This window comes from Erythrolamprus reginae, chromosome 2 (assembly GCF_031021105.1).
Source record: "Erythrolamprus reginae isolate rEryReg1 chromosome 2, rEryReg1.hap1, whole genome shotgun sequence".
NCBI classification, from domain to species: domain Eukaryota; kingdom Metazoa; phylum Chordata; class Lepidosauria; order Squamata; family Dipsadidae; genus Erythrolamprus; species Erythrolamprus reginae.
This window is the reverse complement of record NC_091951.1, coordinates 354,455,979-354,472,566: the sequence shown is the minus strand read 5'-3', so window position 1 is coordinate 354,472,566 and position 16,588 is coordinate 354,455,979. Positions and strand designations below refer to the sequence as shown.

At 55.1% G+C, this 16,588-nt stretch overlaps 1 protein-coding gene across 2 annotated transcripts; it reads left to right on the top strand.

The window, feature by feature from the left end:
• Positions 1 to 333: 333 nt before the first annotated feature.
• On the top strand, positions 334 to 16,534 carry DNAJB5 (DnaJ heat shock protein family (Hsp40) member B5). 2 transcript variants are annotated; one of them, XM_070743670.1, is made up of 4 exons: positions 334 to 464; positions 2,707 to 2,951; positions 8,527 to 9,128; positions 14,735 to 16,534. In XM_070743670.1, the coding sequence occupies exons 2-4, from the start codon at positions 2,741 to 2,743 to the stop codon at positions 14,966 to 14,968; spliced, it is 1,047 nt and encodes a 348-aa protein (XP_070599771.1). In that variant the 5' UTR covers positions 334 to 464; positions 2,707 to 2,740; the 3' UTR covers positions 14,969 to 16,534. The 2 variants fall into 2 exon arrangements, with proteins under 2 accessions (XP_070599771.1, XP_070599769.1); XM_070743668.1 differs by lacking the exon at positions 334 to 464 and adding an exon at positions 562 to 675.
• The last annotated feature ends 54 nt before the right edge of the window (positions 16,535 to 16,588 follow it).

Here is a 16,588-nt window from a genome sequence, read left to right as displayed (position 1 = left end):
GGCCTGAAGCCCCGCCCTCTGTGGAGGCGGGCCCCCCTCCGCCGCCTTTGTGACGTCACGGGGCTTCCAGAAGGATCCCGTGGGGCTTTCCTTCGGAAGTCAAAGCGGAGCGCCGGCAGCCAATGGGAAGCGGCGCGGGGAGGGAAGGGCCGCGCGCCTCTCGCGCCCCCCCGTCGTCTCCTAGAAACCAATGCCAGCGGAGAATGGGCGGGGCCGCCGGCGGGCGAAGCCAATGGGCTCCTTCTCCGGAGGCGGGCGTAGGGGGGTGGGCGTGGCCGGCTCGGCCTTCCCCTCTCCTGCAAAGGGAATGGGCGCCGTGGGGAGACGGGCGGCGCCCGAAGCCAATAGGGCGGCGGGGGCGGGGCGGGGCGCGCGGTTGCTAGGCGAGGGCGGGCTCCCGCTCCGCTAGTTGCCCCGGCTCGGCCGAGCGGGAGGCGGCGGCGGAGGCAGGCCAGGCGCGGGCGGTGAGTGGCGGCGGCGGGAGGGAGGAGCGGGGGGGCCGTTGGGCCGGGCAGGTGCCGTCGGGGGGGGGGAGCGGGGGGCGGGGGCGAGGGCGGGGCGGCTGCGGCGCTGGGCGGGGGCGGCGGACGCGCTTCTCGGCATCTTCCTCGCCTGCCGCGCTCGCCGCCGCTCCGCCATGCCCGCCGTCCTGCTCTTCTGGAGCCGCCTCGACAGGTAGCGCGACGCCCCCCCCGCCTCGCCCCGTACACGGACGGGACCGGACCGCTGCCCTCCAGGGGCCCCGCGGGGGGGAAGTGGGGGGGGCTCGGTCCCAGCGGCGCTTGACGGGCGAGATACTGGGGAGCGGCTGCTGCCCCGGCGGGAGGGACCATGCCGAGTGGGGACCCACCAAGGGGGCGCCGCGGGGCTGGGTCGGCGGCGGGAGGGGTGTCGCCTTTTCCCCGGCCGCCCAGCCGTGCTCGCCCCGCACCCGAACCGGACCGCTGCCCTCGAGGGGCCCCGCGGGTGGGGGAAATAGCGGGGCGTCCGTCTTTCCAATGGGCTGAAGTTTGGGGGCGCGGGGGGGGGAGTCCGGGCGGCGCCTGTGGGACGTTGCCCATCGGGGCGGGGGACCCACCAAGAGGGGCGCAGCGGGGCTGGGGCGGGGGCTCCGGCCGGAGGGAAGGTCGCCTTTTCCCCGGCCGCCCAGCCGTGCCCGCCGACCTGCTCTTCTGGAGCCGCCTGGAGAGGTCGGGCGCCCGCCTCTCCCCGCACCCGCACAGGACCGAACCGCTGCCCTCGAGGGGCCCCCGCGGGTGGGAGAAATGGAAGGGGGGCGGCTGTCTTTCCAATGGACTGAAGATTTTTTGGGGGGGCTCCTTTCCAGCGGCGCTTGCCTGCTGTCCAGGCGGGGGGGGGGTTGAGGGGGACGATGCCCATCGGGGCGGGAGCCGTCGGGTGGGAGGGGCTCAGCGGGGCTTGGCGGGGGAGCGGGGGTCGCCTTTTCCCGGGCCGCCGAGCCGTGCCCCCCCCGTCCTTGTCGGTGCCCACTCGGAGATACCCCCCCCCCGCGTGTGTTCCCCCCCCCCCGCTGCCCACCTGCCCGCGCGGCTATTTATGGCTCCTGATCTCATCGCTGAACTTCGGGGATTCTGGCTTTCTGTGTCAGCAGCGCTGCTGGCGTCACTCGCTGCCTCCCCCGGGCAGCTGGGGCTCAGGAGGGGGGGCAGGCACCCAGGTCCCCCCCCCGCCTGGGCATCTGCTGGGGACCCCAGAGGCTCCGGTCCAGGCACGGGTGGGGGCCGCTTGGTGAGAGTGGGATCCCCACCGAGGATGGCTTGGCTCGCTCCCTTTGCCCCAGGGATGGATTCCAGCACCCATCATCCCCAGTCTCAGCTGGAAAGTGACAGTGGGGCAGGTCATTTGATGGAGGGGGGGATGGATGGGTCCGAGAGGGACAAAACAGCATCGAGAGCTGTACTGTGGGCAGCCAGAGGGGTCCGTGCGCCTTTGTGTGTCTGGCTTGTTCCCCCCCTTCCAAATTTCTCAAACCCAGCTTTTTTGGGGGGCCCTTTCTGACCTCTGGTGCCCCCACGAGGGAGAGAGAGGAGGGGGAGATTGAGGGCCACCCTGCAGCTGGGGATGGGGGCACAGCTGGGTTTGACTTGAGGGTCTCCAGAGGTGGTCAGCAAGGCAGCCTCAACCCCAACAAGCAGCCTCGGCCGGCCTGGGCGGAGGTGGTGGTCGGACCTTGTCTGGCCCTGGGCCAGCAGCACCTCTGGGGGCCTCGGGATGCCCCAGTCGCAGCCGTCCTTCCGTGGGCTGGCGGGCTCTCTCCTTTGGGAGTTCTTTAAAAATAGCTCGCCACCGTCGTTGCAAGATGTCTCCGTCTAACAGCTCCATCCTCTGCCGTCTCCGGCGGTACAGGCTGGGGACGTGTCCCTGCGTGAACTCCCGCTCGCTCGAGGAAAAGCTCGTGTACGGCAGTCTGCCGCCGTCTCCCTCTCTCTCTCTCTCTCCTGGCTCGGAGGCTTTCCCTGCCTGCCTGCCTGCCTGCTGCCGCCGGGGAAAGTGGCGATGGCTCGCAGAGGCTCCCAGGGTCCGGGCTGCTCTTCCTGCCTTCCCGCCTCTCAGTGGGCCAGGGGGCAGGGAATAGGGCTGTCCAGGCAGGGCTGACGTGGTGCCCTTCGGATGCCAGCTCCCCCGGTGACGCCCCTCCCTGCTCCTCTCGCCCGTTGATCTGGGTCTCTCCCCTCCCTGGCGCAGGAACAAGGAGTCGGCAGTTGCCCCCGTCTCGGCCATGGGGAAGGACTACTACAAGGCCCTGGGCATCCAGTCGGGGGCCAACGAGGATGAGATCAAGAAGGCCTACCGCAAAATGGCCCTGCGGTACCACCCGGACAAGAACAAGGACCCCCATGCGGAGGACAAGTTCAAGGAGATTGCCGAGGCCTACGACGTGCTCAGCGACCCCAAGAAGAGGGCCGTCTACGACCAGTACGGAGAGGAGGGTAAGCGGGGCCCTCGGGGTCTTTGGTGGCCCCCCAAAACCTCTCCCTGGCCAGTTATCCCCCCTCCCAATTGACTGCCAGGTGAGGGGGGGCTCTTGAGGTTTGGGGGAGCACAGATGCCGATCCCTTCCACCTGGGGTCCCTGGACAGGACTTTCTCAGGGCCCCCGATTCCTTCTCCGGGGGGGGGGGGTCTTTGCACGTTGGGTCCAAGGGAGGCGGTGGCTTCTCTTCCTTTTCAGTCCATGCTGCTGCTGCTGCTGCTCTCACTCTGTGTGTGTGTGTGTGTGTGTGTGTTGTGTGTTTGGACCCGAAGAGCCTTTCCCAATTTTAGTCATCCTTTCGTAAGCTATCCTGGGCCGTTTGGCAGCGCCACAAGTTTTGGCAGCTCTGTTTGTGTTGTTGTTACCCAGGAGCTGGGAATCACTCCGGAGCCCAGCGAAAAAAGCCATCAATTAAATAAATAATTTTTTTTCGGGGGTCGGGAGAGGACTGAGTGGCCAAATAGTTCTGGACTTCTTCATCTGGGCTAAAGAACGGCCTGTCCTGGAATCTCCCTCCCTTGCAAAAGAATCCAAGGCTCCTCTTTTGAGTCAGGGGGCAAATATCTGTGCCCCCCCTGCTTTGCAGGAGGGGGGGCAGTTTCAAAGAACAGGGAGGGCAGCAGCCAAGGTCTGGGGGGGGAGGGGGGAGATGACCCTTCCCTCTGGGGCCTCTAGTTTCCCTTTTGTCTGCTCCTGGCCTTTTGGGGGTGGGGGGCAAGCAGAGTGGTCCTGTCCCTTGGGGAGGTTTGGGTGGGTGGGGGGCCTCCCGCCTCCATCAGGGTCTAAAAATAAAGAAGCCCTTTGCTCTGGCGGCTGAGTGGGCCTCCTAATTCTGCCAGGGCAGTGAGTGACAAGGCCTCATTGCTCCCCTGACCGGTCCATTCACAAGGAAGGGGGGTGAGCTCAGCAAGGAGTCAGAGTTAAAGGGGGAATTTAGCCTGTTAATCAGAGAAGGCCCATGGGGGGGGGGAGGAAACATTTTGGCCCCAAAGTGGGAGTTAGGGGCCGCCCCTCCCCTCCCTTTAGCCCTCCCCCTTTTCCAGACAAGCCCTCTCCCCTCCGACCGCAAGGGCTGCTGTGATTGTAAACCAACAGCTGTGGGGCAGCTGGTCAGACAAGCGTCCAGAAAAGGCTGCCCCCCCATCTCCCTCCTGGCCTTCTGCCCCCTGCTTGCCCTGAGAATCTGGGGGGAAGACACCCCCCCCCCCTTTTTAAATAGGCAGCAGGGCTGGGCTGGCAGGAAGAACAGAAGAACAAATAGAAACTAAGGCAGGAGAGAAGGAACCAGGAATTCAGGAGACAGTGAGGACAATTAGCCAAGGGAACTGCTTGCCACCAGATATTGTAGGGGCTCCATCACTGAGTGATTTAAGAAGAGGCTGGAGAGCCACTTGAGTGAAATGGTCTAGGGCAGTGATGGCCAACCTTTTTTTCCTCCGATGCCAGAAGAGCGTGGACAGGTACTATCACATGTGCCCGAGTGCCCACACCCATATTTCAATGCCTGGAGAGAGCAAAAACACTTCCCCCCACTCCCTGGAGCCCCCTGGAGGCCGGAAACAGCCTCTTTCCCGACTTCTGGGGGGCCCAGTAGGCTCGTGTTTCGCCTTCCCCAGGCTCCAAAGGCTTCACGGGAGCCAAAGGAGGATAAAAACGCCCTCCCCCACCCCCCCGGAGCCTCCATGCGAGCCAAAAATCAGCTGGCCGGCACACACATGCACACTGGAGCTGAGCTAGGGCAATGGATCCTGTGCCTGCAGATATGGCTCCGTGTGCCACCTGTGCCGTAGGTTCACCATCACTGGTCTAGGGCCATGAGGGCAAACCCATGGCACACATCCCACAGGTGGCACACAGAGCCATATCAGAGGGCACGCAAGGCATGCGCATGCTAGCATGATGGTTTTAGGCTTTGGGGAAGGGCTCCAGGGAAGCTCCCCAGAGCTTCCAGAGGGCAAAAAACAGCACAACGGGCAAACCGGAAGTTTGGAAAAATGGACTTCCGGTTTGCCCATTTGGCCGTTATTTGAAAGAGGCCTGTGCACCCACGTGGGGGCTGGAGGGGGTTGTGGTCAGGGGGTACGAATGCTTGGGGGAAGCACAAGAGCCATCCCTGGTCTAGGGTCTCCTGCTTGAGGAGGAGGCTGGACTAGAAGACCTCCAAAGTCCCTTCCAGCTCCATTCGGGTTCCGACTGCCCCTCAGGGCTGGGCTGGCTGCTCCTTCAGCTCTGCCTTTGGGGTCATCTCACAGGCTAATTTGGATCTGGGGGTTTAAAGTTTAAAGTTTAATCAGATTTGTATGCCGCCCCTCTCCGCAGACTCGGGGCGGCTCACAGCAACAGCAATACAAGACAAATCCAATATTAAATTAATTTTAAGAACACCACAAGTTAAAAACCAATCATACACACTAGCGTACCATACACAAATTTTATAAGCCTAGGGGGAAGGAACATGTCAATTCCCCCATGCCTGACGACAGAGGTGGGTTTTAAGGAGCTTACGAAAGGCTAGGAGGGTGGGGGCAACTCTGATATCTGGGGGGAGTTGATTCCAAAGGGTCGGGGCCGCCACAGAGAAGGCTCTTCCCCTGGGTCCCGCCAAACGACATTGTTTAGTTGACGGGACCCGGAGAAGGCCAACTCTGTGGGACCTAACTGGTCGCTGGGATTCGTGCGGCAAAAGGGTGCCTTGTAGAGGGGGAGAGAGCCCCCCTCAATGCAGGGAGGAGGAAGCCTCTGTGTCAGTGCTCCAGGGGGGTCTTCTGGGTGCCTGCGCAAAGGACCAGGTCTCCAGGCCGGCCCCAAATTGAAGGACAAACAGGAAGGTGTGAAAAGTGAAGATCTCCGGCCTTGCCCCCCCGCCTCCTTTGGGGATTGGGCAGAGAATGTCCTGCAGGGCCTGTGCCTGGAGCTCCAGGGGACTGGGGTTCTTCTCTGGACGGAGCCACCTCTTCAATTGACCTTGGTCCTTGCAGAAGGTTTCCTTAGAGTCCGACTAGCTTGGACCCACATGGTCAGCCTCCCCTGTCCGAAATAGCCGCGGGGTGGAGCCAGGAGGGGTCCGTAGTCTTCAGTCTTGACCCCTGTGCTACAAAACACAGATCAGCCAAATGATTTACACACAAACCATCAGAAACAAGATGGAAAGGACCATAGAGGACTTTTAATCCATATAGCAATAGCATGTAGACTTAGCTATCACTTCACCGTGCTTTTACAGCCCTCTTTAAGTGTTTACAGCCTGTTTGCCCCCCCAAAATCTGGGTCCTCATTTGACCCACCTCGAAAGGATGGAAGGCTGAGTCAACCTGGAGCCGATGGGGAGATTTGAACTGCTGAACTACAGCTAGCAGTTACCTGCAGTGCTGCACTCTAACCACTGCACCACCCCGGCTCTTAACCCCCTCCTCAAGCAGGAGACCCTGTTATAATTGAGACAAGGGGCTGTCCAGTCTCCCCTTAAAATCTCCCAGTGTTAAAAACAAATCTCAACCATATATATTTGTGTTTTTTTTTTAAACAATGGTACTAGAATTAGTTTATATATACAATAGTAATAAGATGAGAAGAATGTTTGATTTTATCTTAGTTTAAATTACTTGTTACTAGTTTTTTTTTAAATCTATTATTAGCTATTTTTTTATGTATTAGTATTCAACTATGTATTCAATTTTGTATTCTTTTTTCTATATCTGCATTTACACTTTTGAGATAAGTGGGGAGGATACCTCCCCAAACTATATGTTTAATGTTTGTAAGTTTGTGCGTCCTTTTATGAAAATTAATAAAAAGATTTATAAAATAAAAAAAAATCTCCCAGTGTTGGAGTACCCACCATTTCCTGTGGCAAGTCGTTCCTCTGGTTAATTGCTCTACGTGCCAGGAAACCCCTCCCTTTCATTCCAGGTTGCTTCTTTCCTTGATCAGTTGCCTCCAATGTTTCCTGTCCTGTCTTCAGGGACTTTGGAGAATAGGTTGACACCCCTTCCTCTTCTCTATGACAGCCCCTCAAACATTGGAACATGTCCATCATTTCACCCCTAGTCCTTGTTTATTTGTCTGAAATGGTTCACGGGGGCTGGACTTGAAGACCTTCCAACTTTTTTGTTAGACAGGCAACCATCCCAAAAGTTTGTTCAATCCTTGTGTCCAAGACGGGCCCTTGGCGGTCAAGGGCCAAAGCAGGTTCTGGGGCTGCCCTCCCAACATGGGCCAGGCTTTAAGGGCAGAGTTGAGGCTGGGCCCTGCTTCTGCCCCCCGGATCGTGAGGACTGTTGGTGGGCAAAGGCCGTGACTCTTCTTGGCTGAAGGTCCAAGGTGGAATCACTGTTCTACGTCTCCTCTGTTGTGAGTGGTCCACGTCCACCTCAGCTGGACACGGATTTCGAGAACCAGGAGAGGGAAAGGTATTGGTATCCTAGGCCTGCGTCCTTGACCCCCGAGTCTGAGAGTGAGGGGGAGTTAGAGACTGGGGGCCCACCAGAGACTGTAGCACCCCCAGTTATGGTATTGAGTGAGTCAGAGGAGGAGGAGGCCCTCCTGTTAGATGCCAGAGTTAGAAGGACGGTGTCTAGACACGAGTATCTGGAAAGGAGAGAGGTTCGTGGCATTAGTAGCTCTATGGGACACTTGGCCACGCCTTGTCAGTATATAAGGGACAATCTGAGGATAAGTGGGCATGGCGAACAACGTTTGTATCAGGGCGGTTGGAGACTCGAAGCTGAGAGCACCCTCTGCTTCCGGATCTTTCTCATCCCATGTTTTGTAAAGCTTTGCTGAGTTGTAAGTTTTGGTCAAACTGCCAGAAACATTTCAAGGACTGAGATTAATGACTCTCTGGCTTGCAGCCTGGACTTCTCTTGTCTCTGGCTCATTAGGTGGGAGCGCTGCCAGCATAGAAACAAAGAAGATGGACGGCAGAAAAAGACCTCATGGTCCATCTTGTCTGCCTTTATACTATTTCCTGTATTTTATCTTAGGATGGATCTATGTTTATCTCAGGCATGTTTAAATTCAGTTCCTGTGGATTGACCAACCACGTCTGCTGGAAGTTTGTTCTAAGCATCTACTCCTCTTTCTCGTTCCCTTTCCTATTAAAAACACTCCCCTCCTGAGCCTTGTTGGACCCTTTGACATATTTAAATGTTTCGATCATGTCCCCCCTTTTCCTTCTGTCCTCCAGACTACACAGATAGAGTCCATGAAGTCTTTCCTGGTCTGTTTTATGCTTATGACCTTCCACCATTTTTGTAGCCCGTCTTTGGACCCCCTCAATTTGATCAATTTATTTTTGTAGGCGAGGTCTCCAGAACTGGACACAGTATTATTCCAAATGGGGTCTCACCAACGCTCTATACAGAATTCTTTAGAGTTAACCAGTTTATTGCATGCACTTGTTTTACCAATAGATTTTGTCTATGATCAACTTCCGAAAGTGTGTGTGTGGCTTTTGTTTTTATTTCTGACCGTTGACCCGTCCAGAGAGAACAGCCTCCGCTGACGGCTCTTCTTCCCTTTGGTCTCTTCCAGGACTCAAGACGGGTGGTGGTCCCTCGGGCCCTTCTGGCAACACCTTCCACTACACCTTCCACGGAGACCCACATGCCACCTTCGCCTCCTTCTTTGGGGGCTCCAACCCCTTCGACCTTTTCTTCAGCAGCAGCCGTTCCAGGGTCTTCAACGGCTTTGACCACGAGGACATGGACCTCGATGACGACAGTGACGACCCCTTTAGCGCGTTCAGCCGCTTCGGCTTCAACGGCGTGAACGGGCTCCATCGGCGGCACCCGGAGCCCATCCCCATGCGCCGGAAGGTGCAGGACCCACCCGTGATCCACGAGCTGAAGGTTTCTCTGGAGGAAATCTACCACGGGGCCACGAAGCGGATGAAGATCACCCGGCGGCGGCTGAACCCGGACGGGCGGACGGTGCGGGCGGAGGACAAGATCCTGAACATCATCATCAAGCGCGGCTGGAAGGAAGGCACCAAGATCACCTTCCCCAAGGAAGGAGACGCCACCCCGGACAACATCCCGGCCGACATTGTCTTCGTCCTGAAGGACAAGCCGCACGGCCACTTCCGCCGCGACGGGACAAACATCATCTACACGGCCATGATCAGTCTTAAAGAGGTGGGTCCTTGGCTTGCAGCCGGTGGGGGGAGGAGGACACAGGGCAGTTCGGACATTTGACTTATAAATGTTCTGTCTTGGCCGCAACACACACACACAACTTTCAAAATAAAATAAGAGTTCTTTTTACTAGACCAGGGTTAGGCAAAGTGGGTTCTTCTATGACTTGGGGACTTCGACTCCCAGAATTCCTGAGCCAATCATGCTAGCTCAGGAATTCTGGGAGTTGAAGTCCACATGTCACAGAAGAGCCAACTTTGCCTACCCCTGGACTAGATGGTTAAAAAATTTAAGCAATGTCTCTTCCTTTGCCAAAAAGATAACAGCACACACACTTGCTTCCCAGCCAAAAGTCTACTCACAAGGTTAACCCTATAAATGTCCAACACTGAATTCCAGGTCTGTCAGGCAAAATGCTCTTCACAGGCTTTTCTCCTCCAGAGGCACAAACGTTGGCTTTTTGCAAGAAGCCCCTTGCAATTCCTCCCCTTATCTAGTCTCTGGGAATGCAGGTTATGCACAGCTGAGCTCACTTCCTCTTTCTGAGCCTCCGTAACTGCTCCTGCCTCCCCTGCACCCTTCTCACCCGTACATTCAGGATCGGATCCCTTATCTCCTCTTCCTTCTCCCCAGACGCTGGCAAAGCCCCAGTTGGGGGATCTACAGCCTCTGTAGGCTCCTCCCCCCCAGACTCTCCCTCTTCCTCCGGCTCATCCTCTGACTCCTCCCGCAGCCACACAGGCCGGCCGTGCCTAGACGTCCCTGGCTCAAAGTCCGTGGCCAGAGAGCCTGGTTGTGAGCCAACCACCACAAGAAATAAATAAGTTGATGGAACTCATTGAGGAGTGACGTTGAGGACAACGGCTTTGTCTCTCTGTTAGCTTTCCTGGGCCTCAGCTCAGTTTCTTTGTGCATCTCCTGCGTCACGTGGGGAAAGAGCAGAGGGTCCAAGGGTTGGGGGACCCAGCACTTTGTCTCCTGTGTGAGGGACTAGTGACCCTCTGGGCCAGAGATGTGAAGAGTGCAGGAGCGAGGAACAGAGGCTGGCAGGCCGAGGTGCTTTTTCAAGTGGCAACTGGACTTTCCGAGTTTCCTTTGAAGAGTTTCCTGTGAAGCTCCATGGAGGGGAAGCGAAAGGTCTTCAGGGAAAAGCCAGAAAGTCCAGTGGTCTCTTGGACCAGCATGGTTTTTAAAAAAATTATGATTAAAAATACTTTATTTATCACACACATGACATGAACGACGAAACACCAAAAACATTTTTTAAAAAGTTGGACAATTTGTAACGTACAATTCTAATAGTACTTATTTTCTATTACATAAATTATATTTACATAATATACATCAAATCACAGCAGTGTTCAGGTGTTTTCTTTCCCTTCCTTTTATGACTGAAGCTCTGACATTTGCTCTCCACGTTTTCTAACGTTTATTAACTCCCTGTCTGTGCTTCTTCCTTTTCTTTATCCAATCACAGAACCTATCCCAACAACTGGGGTCCTCTAGCTCATCTGTGTTTTCCAGGGCTTGGGTTAGGGGCTCTCCATTCCTGCGCACGCTGTTATTTTCTTCCATTATATCTTCCTCAGTAAGAATCTTTGCATTTTCCCAATACGATGCCAGTGCTGTTCCTGCTGTTGTCGTTAGATGTAGGATTAAGTATAATTGGCTTTTATCAAAATTCTTGTGGGCGATTCCTTAACAAAAAAAGGTTCCAGCCTGTTGAGGTCTTTTCAGACAAGGTTAAAAATAAGGTTTCAAGAGAGAAGTGTTTTTAATAGGAAAGTGAACACAAGGACAAGGGGACACAATCTGAGGTCAGTTGGGGGAAAGATCAAAAGCAACGTGAGAAAATATTACTTGACTGAAAGAGTAGTAGATGCTTCAAACAAACTTCCAGCAGATGTGGTTGCTCAATCCACAGTCACTGAATTGAAACCTGCCTGGGATAAACATAGATCCATCCTAAGATAAAATACAGGAAATAGTATAAGGGCAGACTAGATGGGCCAGGAGGTCTATTTCTGCTGTCCATCTTCTATGTTTCTATGTTTCTAAGCCGGGAGACCTGAATCAGCCGCCGTCTCCAGTGTGGCCAAGATAAGAGCTTCAACCAAGACCTTCAACCAGGATCTCTCTTGGCCACGTTGGAGAAGGTTGCTGACTGTCTCCAGTGCTTTAGAAGAAGGCTGGCCTGTCTTGGTCTCCCTTGCCCACCCGTGTGGGTTTAGCCAAGGGTCTCTAGTCTGGGCAGGGAGGGGTTGTTGAGAGTCCACCCCCCCCCCCAGAAATGGTGAATTGTGGCCCCCTTTCCCTCTGGTGCTTCCGGGTGTGTTAAGGAGTGTGCAGAGCGCTCAGAGAAACACATACACAGAGGAAAGGTGGAGGTCTCACAGATATCAACTGATAGGCCAGAGATACGAGTAATGGGTTAGTAGTAGTAGTAGTAATAATAATAATAATAGTAATGATATAATAATAATAATAATAATAATAATAATAATAATAATTTATTAGATTTATATGCCGCCCGTCTCCGAAGAGTTGGGGCGGCTCACAACAACAATAACAATACAGTACAAATCTAATGATTAAAACTATAGTTAAAACCAGATACATTAAATGTATTAAATATTATATGAAACATTCCTTTTCATACACAGATAAATCAGTCGATACATCTCAATAAATATACAATACTATAAGCTTATTTTCTAGCTTACAAATACATAAACCATCAACTGAACCCACAGCTTTTACTAACTACAGCATAGTCACAAAAACAAAACAGCTATAACAGAGAGTAAGTAATAAATTCTCTGCTATTTCTTCTTTTGTTTTTGTGACTACAGTATACTTCTCAGCCTTTTGGCTAAGATCAAGTGTAGAGTAGCTCCCTCTTGTGGCCATCTGTAACATTAGCTCTTAAAGCAATACTGTTCTTTAAAAAAAAAATTAATTTTCAAAGACAAACATAACAAACATAACATAAAACATTTAGCTAAAGTTGCTCCACTTGAAGTAGAAGTCATTATCATAATAATAGGAAAGAAAACATATCTATAAAATATATGAAAATATATAAAATGAAAATATCTATTTTAACATAATAAATCTAAACCTATATAAAAGTTTATAAAGATAAAAAAAATACTCTTCTAATACAGGTAAAAGCATACATGGTTGGCTTATTCTATTTGTTGCCAAGCCCAACTGCTTATTTACATAGTACTAACAGGGTGTAAGCAGAGGGGACCAATGGGGTTCCTAGAGTCCTACTTTCCCCCAAAGTAGCCCTTGGGTAAAGAAAAAAGTGACCCCTCCACCCCGAGGAAGAATGACCAGTGTGTGCAAGCTGCCCTCACCACCCGCTTGTTCCCTTTCCCACTCTTGGCTCTGAGTTCAGTGGCTGCACCAAAACAGAGTGGCCAAAACTGTGGCTTTTCCCGCTTGTGTGCGAGAGACGCTTCCTTCTGTTCCTGCCACCTGGGCCCCCCGTGGCTCCCCCCCCCCTCCCACAGGCTCTGCTCCCAGGGAAGAGAGGCGGCGTTGGCAGAGCGAGGCCTTTCTTGGGAGCAGGCTTGAGCCGTGGGGCATTTTGGGTGGGCAGAAATGAGACGTCCGGTTGCAAAAGCCGAGGAAGGTGCCTGGAGAACCTCTAAGCCCTTTCCCGGATTGTTCCTTGCAGACGGAATCTTGCCCAACTGAAAGAGACGATTTGCGCCCTAAAACCGGCACTCTGGGAGCCCTCAGGGAGGAGCTGCCGTCCCTCGCTTTCTCCCACGTGGATGGACCCATCCCCCTCAGGAGCCCTATAGAAAGGTGCACTGTGGGTCTCGCAAGCAGAGTTTTAAAGATTGTTCCTCACCCGTAGATGGAACCTTCCCAACTGAAGCAGGCCGACCCTCCCGTGAGGGTTGGATTCAAGAGGCACCTTCCTCACCCTCTTCCTCCCACACAAGGGATCCAACCTGGGCTGTGTCTCGCTCCTCCGGAAGGCGCTTCCTCCCTCTTCGGAATCCAGGCCACATTCCACCACAGGGAGCCTTGGAGGCCAGGGGGTCAAAATGGGGGCAGTGGTGGGGTCAGGAGGTTTGTTGGTATGAGGGTCTTCCCAGGGGCTTTTGGGATGAGGTGAGCTCCAGACCGTGATCTCTCGGGACTGTCCCTTCCTTCCTTCCTTCCTTCCTTCCTTCCTTCCTTCCTTCCTTCCTTCCTTCCTTCCTTCCTTCCTCCCTCCCTCCCTCCCTCCCTCCCTCCCTCCCTTCTTTCCTCCCCTCCTTCCTTCCTTTCCTCCTTTCCTTCCCTTCCCTTCCTTCTTCCTCTTTCTTCTCCTTCCTTCCTCCCTTCCTTCCTTCTGTCTTCCCTCCCTCCCTCCCTTCTTTCCTTCCTTCTGTCCTCCCCTTCCTTCCTTCCCTCTCTCCCTTCCCAACCTGGGTCACAGCAGTGCTCGCTTTTTGGCAGCTGATGGGGTCAGCTGTGGGCAAAAAATAGCCCTGTGTTGGGCCTCCTGGGCCTTGTGGAGGTTGGCAGGAGCAGCAGCACTGCAAAGTTTCCACTTCTGGAAGTCGGCCCAGGCAGGAGAAGGGAGAAGGCCTCTGGGGGGCTCCTGCACGGCCCACCCCTTGCCCAGACAGACTCTGGAGTCCATGGAGGGCTGGTCCCCTCGTCCTGCCTCCTTCCTCTCCCACCACCGCAAGGCCTGGAGCTGCAGGAGGCCACCGAGACTCACCCTGATATGGTCTTGCCAGGGATTGGGCTGGGAAGGGCTTGAGGACAGGGCCACGCGACATGCCCTGCTCTGGGTTCCCCACTGGCATGGCATAGCACAGGGCTGTGCAATGAGACAGTTACTAACTGTTGGGTTGGCAATATAGGGGCTGCAGTTGTTGCAGACTGCCACAAGAGGGTGCTAGAGTTCCTAGCTTATTTCTCTGAGTCACCCTCTTCGTTTCTCTTTGTCTATGCCAGTGTTTCCCAACCTTGGCAACTTGAAGATATTTGGACTTCAACTCCCAGAATTCCCCATTTGCTGGCTGGGGAATTCTGGGAGTTGAAGTCCAAAAATCTTTAAGTTGCCAAGGTTGGGAAACACTGGTCTAAGCTACTCACTGTTGGCTCTGCAACCTCTCTGTATTGTAGTCCTGTATTATAGCTAAAATGTGTCTAGGCTTGATATCTTATCAGGATCACGGTAACACTTGGAAACATTGGGACTGTTATTCTGATTTATTATGTGTTTGACTTTAGATTGTATGGAGATGTCATTTCTCAAAGTAAACTTTGATTCAAGTTGGCGTATCTCAGTGTGGCTGAGTAGTAATTCACAACTGGTCTCAATCTAAACATTCCGGTGTGTGCACAACCTTGGTAAACTAGGATTACTCGGCTCACACATTAACAGAGACCACCTTTAAGACCTCCGGACTGCAACACCCGGGCGTCGTCCTCAGGGATTCTGAGAGTTGTGGTCCACCAGTTCCTAAAGTTGCCGGGTCGTTGCCCACCTTTGACGTTGTGGTGTGTCTGACCTCAGGTGACCCCCTCTGGCTACTCCTGCGGCCGTCTAACCCGGCTTCTCTCCTCCTCTTCCTCCTCTCTCGCAGGCCCTGTGCGGCTGCACCGTCAACATCCCCACGGTGGACGGGCGCGTCATCCCGCTGCCCTGCGGCGACATCATCAAGCCGGGCACGGTGAAGCGGCTGCGAGGGGAGGGGCTGCCGTTCCCCAAGGTGCCCTCCCAGCGCGGAGACTTGATCGTGGAGTTCAAAGTCCGCTTCCCGGACAGAATAGCGCCCCAGACGCGCCAGATCCTCAAGCAGCACCTGCCCTGCTCCTAGAGCGGCCGGCCCGGCCCTCGCCACGCCTCGCCTGCCCACCCGACGTGCTCTCTGCCTCCGAGCGGCTGCGCCACCCTTGCGGCTGTGCCACGCTGCCCCTGGCCCGGGGGTCGTCCCCGGACTCTCCTGCCTCTTGCGGCAAGCCACGTCCCCCTCCTCCTCCTCCTCCTCCTCCTCCTCCTCCTCCTCCTGCAAGGGACCCTCCTCTGGCCTGCCTCTCCCCCCTTCCTCCTCCTCTGCTAGCGGGGCTCCCTCCGAGTGGCCCCCACTTTTGGACCTGCTTCCTCGGGGAGTCCGCTCCCAGGGGTCTTTTTCTCCTCCCAGAGCTGGGGAGGGTCTCCCTCAGATTTTGCCAAGGACACACCAGAGCCCTGTAAATAGAAACCCCCCCCTCCTCCTCCTCTGCCCCCTGCCTGCTCTCTTTCTGGATCGCAGCCGGTGGGGGTCGCAAAGCCAACCCCCTCCTGGACCCTCCCGTTTTTTGGGCATTGAGAAGGGCCCCTTTTTGCACACACACACCCCGACCCTGTGATGTTGGCCCGACAAAACTCCTCCGTCAAGCTTTTGGGGAGGGGTGTCGTCACCGATGAGGACCTGCCATTCAAGGGTGCTTTGGATTTTGTATATTCAAATAGAACCTTCATGAGGACTAACCTCTTCTTGGCTGTGTTGGCTTTTCATCCGAGTTCTGGGGCCCGGGAGAGGGAAGGTGGGCTGCGACTGAGCCCTGCTGGAGGCTGAGAGGGGGTCTTGGGATCGTCTGAGGTTGAGGGGGGCACAGTTGTGTGTTTTATGGGGGGTGGGCAAAGGGGGGGCGCGCGTCCCAGCGTCCATTCCCCCCCCCCACTTTTCAGAGAGAGAATTTTCCAAGAGACGTTTTTTAACCCTTGACCGTTCCGTTGTGTTTTGGGCCAGCGCTGTCAGGGCGGCTGGGTCTGTGGTGGGTGGGGGACAGGGGGGAGGGGCATCTTATCCTCTACTCCCCCTCCCCCTTCCCGTCCCCTCCCTCCCGAGTTCAAATTCTGGGTCAAGGCTCTTCTGGTGGAGCTTCCCACCCCTCCTGTTTATTCTGATTTTTCTCTCGACTGAAAACTGGGGGGTGGGGGCTCCTCCCCTGCGAAGGCGCCCACTGGGCTGAGCCTCCTTTGTTTGGGGTGGGTGGGGGACCCAAGGGGGGGGCTGCCCACCGCCACTGCCTGTATAGCTGTACAGAACCGAGCGCTTCCCTCCTGCGATGACGGGCCGTGATTTGGGGAGGGGGCCGGCACTGTGGGGAACACCCCCCCCGGACTCCACAGCTGCCTGGATGCTCTTTTTTGTCGTTGGGCCCCCTCCCGCGTGTGTGCGTGCGTGCGTGCGTGCGTGTGTTTCCCCAGTACGTGGGCTGCTGACCCAGCGGGCCGAGAGGGAGGGAGGCGGGTGGCGGAGAGGCCTTGCTGGGGCTTCCTCCCATTTCGGGGAGACCCTGGTTGGTTTTATAGCAGGGTTTTTTTGGGGGGGGGATTTCTCCTTTTGTAATGTCCTGTATTCATATTTAAAACAAAAAATAAAAGTATTTTAAAAATAGCTGTGTGTGTCATCTGTTAAACTCCAGGGTGAACCCCACGGAAGATCTTGGGA